Consider the following 5000-nt stretch of genomic DNA (forward strand, 5'->3'; position numbering starts at 1 on the left):
GGGGGCAGCGGGGCTGGCTGCAGGCTCCAGCCAAGTTTGCTAATATTTCTTTGCTGCAGATGTCCTGAAGCCCCCGAAGCGTCCCCCGGGGACCCGGACCCTATTAGAACAAATGTGCACTGCTTTTGTAAAGAGGCGCGTTGGCGGCGCCTGTCCTATTACAGGCGACACATGATCAATAGGCTGATAACGCAGCAACATCAATATAAGCGACAGAACAATGAGGGATATCATCGGGCATCTATCTTAATATAGCCCGCTACAAGAGCGCTGACAAAGAGCGCAGCTCATGAAAATTCCGCCCCACGATTCCCCATCTCCGCTGCAATATGCGCACACACTCCCCCAGCTGCCGGCGCTATTATTCTCCAATTTCAATTTGACACCCCAGCCTTTCATGCTAATTCTATTATTGTAGGAAGTTTATGTGATTTCATATCACTAGAAATCGGTAATGTATAATAACCCTTTGGGCAAGAAACCCAGTCCCCGCAGCAGCCACCGGAAAATAATTACTTTCATATCAAAACTCTGCAGGAGCCCAGCGGCCCGGCCCTCGCAGCCCCCGGCTCCATCACCCCGCGCCGCGCGCCCCGGCGTGTGCCAGTGCGCGGGGGCGCGCGGGGCAGCGTGCGTGTGTGTGCGCGCGTGTGTGTGGCGCCGGGCAGGAGGGGGAGGCGGGGGAGGGAGCTGCGGATGCATAAATTTGTTCAATCAGGAAACACAAACACACACACACACAAAAGGAGGCATTAAGCGCGGTATCGCGGGAGGGGAGGAGCCCCCCCAGCTCCCCGCCCGCCCAGCCGCGGGGAGAGGACGCGAGGTGGCGGGGAGGGGCCGCTTGCGGCCCTCGGAAATTTCAAAAAGAGGAACCGAGGCGCTTGCGTTTGACCAGCTTTTATTTATCAAAAATGGTACATATATAAATATTCTTAGACATTTTGCATTTTACAAGGCTGAGGATTCTCGTTGTGGGTTTTGTGGGGGGCACGGGTTCTTTTCGCTCCCTCGGGAGGAGGGGGCTCGCCCCCCAAGTTCTGCGGTGGCTGCCTAGGTACGAATCGATACAGCGTTTTGCCTGACTTTAAAAAAATCATAGTAAAGAAGGAAACAGAGAAGAGCGGAGCAAAGAGCCGTGATTCTCGAGCCCATCACCTGAATCGCGTGCGGGTCGCCGCCGGGGCGCGGGCCGGGCTGGGGGCCTCGCCCTGCCACCCTCGCGGCCACCGCCTCAGTCCATGTCCAGCTCCTCGCCGTCTGGCGCGCGGGGCTCGGGGGCGCCTCCGGGGGTCGGCTCCCGGGCGGGGCTGGGCGCTCGTGGCCCAGGTCCCGGCGACGGCGCGGGCGGCGGGGGCAGCGGGGGCGCGGGGCAGGCGACCCCCGCGTCCGCGCCGTCCCCGCCGCCGCCCTCGCTCGCCGCGCCCGCCGGCTCCCGCAGGGGCGCAGGGCGCGGGGCGCCCGGGGCGGCGGCGGCGGGGTCTGGGGCGCCGCCCGGCCCCGGGAAGGCCCCACCGGCGGCGGGCGGCGCGGCTGGCGCGGGCACGGCATCCCGGGGCGCCGGCTCCCCGCCCGCGGCGCCCTTGAGAGCTGCCTGCGGCACCAGGAAGCCGAGTGGCTGCGTAATGGGGTAGAGCAGGAAGTGGCCCTTGCCGATAAGGGTCCGCGGCGCGCACGGAAGCCCCGGCGCGAAGTCCAGGCCCGCGGCGGCGGCGGCGGCGGCCTTGCGGCGCGGCGGCGAGTCGGACAGCAGGCTCTCCACGCTGAACGGGCTGGCCTTGGGCGCGCCGCGCTCTGGCCCCGCCGCCTCTCTGTCGGCCGGCCTGCCGGGCCGCGCGCCGGCGCCGCTTCTTTGGCTCGGGTAGAAGGCGGGGTCGCAGGTGCCGGGGGCGGGGGTCTCGCCGGGCGGCGCGGGCGCGGGGCCGGAGGCTGCGGCGGCGGCGCTCGGGCCTTTGGCCGCGGCGGCGGGCGGCGGCGGCTCGGGCGGCTCCGGCGACAGGCCGCCGCCGCCGCTGTCGCTGTCGGAGCTGGGCGCGCTGTGCAGGGACAGGCCGCCAGGCGAGTGCAGGTGGCGGCTCTGGCTCTTGAGCAGCTTCTTCTCGTGCTTGCGCTTCTTCTTCTCCATCTTCTCCAGCTCCTTGCGCGCGATCTCCTCGGGGTCCATGGGCTCGCCGCTGCACGTCGTGGGGTGCGAGTTGTGCGCCGGCCGCCCCGGGCCCTTCTTGGTGTTCTCCTTCTTCCTCCACTTGGCCCGGCGGTTTTGGAACCAGACCTAGAGCGGCCGGGGAGGGGAGAGGAAGGCACGATCAGGCGGCGGGCCTGCCTGGGGACGGCCGGGCCGCGGGCGCTGCGGGGGCTGCGGGCCTCCCCACACCCCCCGGACGGGCCTGCACAACCTCAGCTCCGGAGGCGGCGGGAGCCAGGCGCTCGTGACCGCAGGTTTCCGCGAGCATCGTGTCCACCCGGAAGGAGCGTAGATGGGCCTCCCGGCCAGCTGCCCGCTCCGGCTTCTCGCCTCGGGGGCCTGGGAGCTACCCCTTCAGTTGGGCCGGGTGGGTCTGGCCCCTAACCGAGGGCCGTGGGGTTCCTGGTCGGGAGGCAGAGAGCAGGTCCCTCCTCGCCCCCTGTGGCTTCCTCAGAGCTGGGCACTAGGACACCCTCCCAGCCTGGAAAGGACCGGTGGGCCAGGGAGCCGGAGCGGCGCATCACAGAGGCCCTGCACACCTGTCTTCGGCCCCCTGGGGCCTGTCAAAGCCCAGACTTCAGGGTCTCCCGTGAGGGGACTTCTGGGTGCCCTTCTCCAGGTGGAAGGGCTAGGCCAGTCGAAACCAGGTGGGTCCCCAGCAGCCTCCCTACCCGCCCCCTCCATCCACTAGCATCTTTCCTTCCTGGGCTTCCAGGCCGCTTCCACAGAGCCTTCCAGACCAGCCGTGCCGGCCTGAGCCACAGGGGAAAGGCAGGTGGGAAGCAAGAGGAACCCCCGGCCTGTGGAGGAGAGGCCCGGCCCTGTGGCCTGGTCCTTGGGGGCAGTTCTCAGCCTCTGGCAGAACAGCAGCCTCAGATCCTTGCTCGGCCACCGCCTACTTCCCACATCGAGGCAGGCCAACCTCACTGAGACCCCATCACTCGGATTCTTTGTTGCTCGGTGTAGAGACGCTGCACAATAGCGGCGGGGCCTGGATGCTGGGAGCCCAGCTGAGGTGCCTGGCAGTCAATGGGGCCACCCCCAAGGCTGTAATCCCCTTTTTGGTATTTATTTATTTTTTTGGTGCGTGTTCCAGGCTGCCTTGCCTCAAAACACTGCTCATTATAGTAGAAGTGCAGAGAGAAGGGATCTTGATTTCACTTAAGACACTTAGGACAAATCTGATAAAAGGATTTCTGAAGAGGAGAGGCCAGGAGGGGTGGCCCAAGCCTAGGAGAAAAGCACCTTGGAGACAAAGCTACTGGTGCTCACAGTCGGGGGCAGCTTCCACTCCCGGCCCAGCGCACCCACCACCCCACCAACCAAAAGGAGATTTCTGAACTCAGGGGAAACATCTGATTATGCACAATACATCTCGAATTTTTAATCCACCCAATGGACGCAGTATTTTTTTTTTTAAGAGAATACTCGGGGCTGTCTCCGAATGAAGTCAATTTATGCACACACGGAAACCCACCAAACAGACCGGAAGTATTAAAATTCAGACCCTTTTCTCCCCCCACATCCTCCTAGATGTTGGCTGTTTAAGCTGCCGCCTCCCTTCCCCGGCTCTCCCCTGCACCAAAGCCATGAATAAATGCATGTTTCTAGCTGCATCTTTTACAGGTGAAACATAAACAAGCCCGTGGGCACCGGCTCCCGCCTCCGCCGGCGCACAGCCCTGCAACACCCCGTTTGGCGCGGCGGCCGGGTCCCCAGCGCGCCGCTTCCCGGCTCGGACGCAGCCACTGTTCTCGCGACTTCCGTGCCGCCGCCACTTGCCCCCAAGCCGCCTCGGATTCTCAGGGCCATCCACCTCCCTCTCCGCGGGGCGCCGGGCCGGGGACAGCCCCACCCTACCGCGGCGATCTCCGGGCTGGGAACCAAGGCGGGCCCGGGGCCGGTCGCGGGCGCCCGGCGGCGGCGGGTCTTTACCTGCACGCGGGACTCCACCAGGTCCAGGCGCAGCGCCAGCGCCTCGCGCATGAACACGTCGGGGTAGTGGCTCTCGTTGAACGCCTTCTCCAGCTCCTCTAGCTGCCAGCCGGTGAAGTTGGTGCGGGTGCGCCGCCGCTTGCAGCCTGGGCTCTCCTTGTCCGGGTCCCCCGAGTCTGCGGGCAGGCAGGGGACACCGCGCGGCTCAGCCACCGCAGGGCCAGCTCCCCTCCGGCCGGCTCCCGGCCGCCGGGGAAAGCCGCGTTCTGCCGCTCGCCGCCACCCTGCTCCCCCGCCCCAGAGGGCCCTCTCCCCGGCTGCCCCCGGCCCGCCGGCCGCGCCTACCTGACAGCTTGAAGGGCTGGCTGTCGCCGCCGACCCCGCAGGCGGCGGGCAGCAGCGGCGTGGGGTTGACCACGGAGGCGGCGGCGGCGGCGGCGCACGAGCTGCTGAGCAGGCCGTCGATGGAGAAGGGCACCGAGGCCGACTGCAGCTGATGGCCCGCCAGCTCATACACGTGGTGGTGGCCCAGCGGGTAGGGGAAGCCCACCACGCCGCCCAGCGAGCCCCCGAACTGGGCGTGCGGGTGCTCCAGCAGGCGGCCGTCCATCATCTTCGCGCGCCGGGGGCCGGCGGGGCGCGGGGGGCCGGCGAGGCGCGGGGGCGCGGGCCGGGGCCGGGGCGGGCCAGCGGCGGGAGGCGCGGGCGGCGGCGGCGGCGGCGACAGGGACCCGGAGCCCTACACATGCTTCGCCCGCGCTCCGGCGCTTTACTTTATCAACATCAAGCTCCCGATAATTAGCCGCGGCCCGGGGAATTTGGGACCAATAAGAAGCGCTAATCGGCTCTGACGTCAGAGGCGTGCTGGGTGCAAGGCAAC

The 5000-nt window shown here is 66.9% G+C and overlaps 1 protein-coding gene across 1 annotated transcript; it reads right to left on the reverse strand.

Moving 5' to 3' along the window:
* Window positions 1–1234: 1234 nt before the first annotated feature.
* UNCX (UNC homeobox) lies at window positions 1235–4733 on the reverse strand. The gene is made up of 3 exons (XM_037814067.1): window positions 4466–4733; window positions 4121–4296; window positions 1235–2272 (listed from the first exon to the last, which is right to left on the reverse strand). The coding sequence occupies exons 1-3, from the start codon at window positions 4731–4733 to the stop codon at window positions 1235–1237; spliced, it is 1482 nt and encodes a 493-aa protein (XP_037669995.1).
* Between the last annotated feature and the right edge of the window lie 267 nt (window positions 4734–5000).

The sequence above is a fragment of the Choloepus didactylus genome, chromosome 21 (assembly GCF_015220235.1).
Source record: "Choloepus didactylus isolate mChoDid1 chromosome 21, mChoDid1.pri, whole genome shotgun sequence".
NCBI classification, from domain to species: Eukaryota; Metazoa; Chordata; class Mammalia; order Pilosa; family Megalonychidae; genus Choloepus; species Choloepus didactylus.

What these genes read in the sequence shown, in the direction of transcription:
- UNCX (XM_037814067.1), bottom strand. Translation starts at nt 4,733, where the DNA reads ATGATGGACGGCCGCCTGCTGGAGCACCCGCACGCCCAGTTCGGGGGC. An exon ending in CCAGCCCTTCAAGCTGTCAG is followed by an intron (nt 4,297 to 4,465) that starts GTAGGCGCGGCC and finishes GCCTGCCCGCAG; the next exon opens with ACTCGGGGGACCCGGACAAG. An exon ending in TGGTGGAGTCCCGCGTGCAG is followed by an intron (nt 2,273 to 4,120) that starts GTAAAGACCCGC and finishes CGGCCGCTCTAG; the next exon opens with GTCTGGTTCCAAAACCGCCG.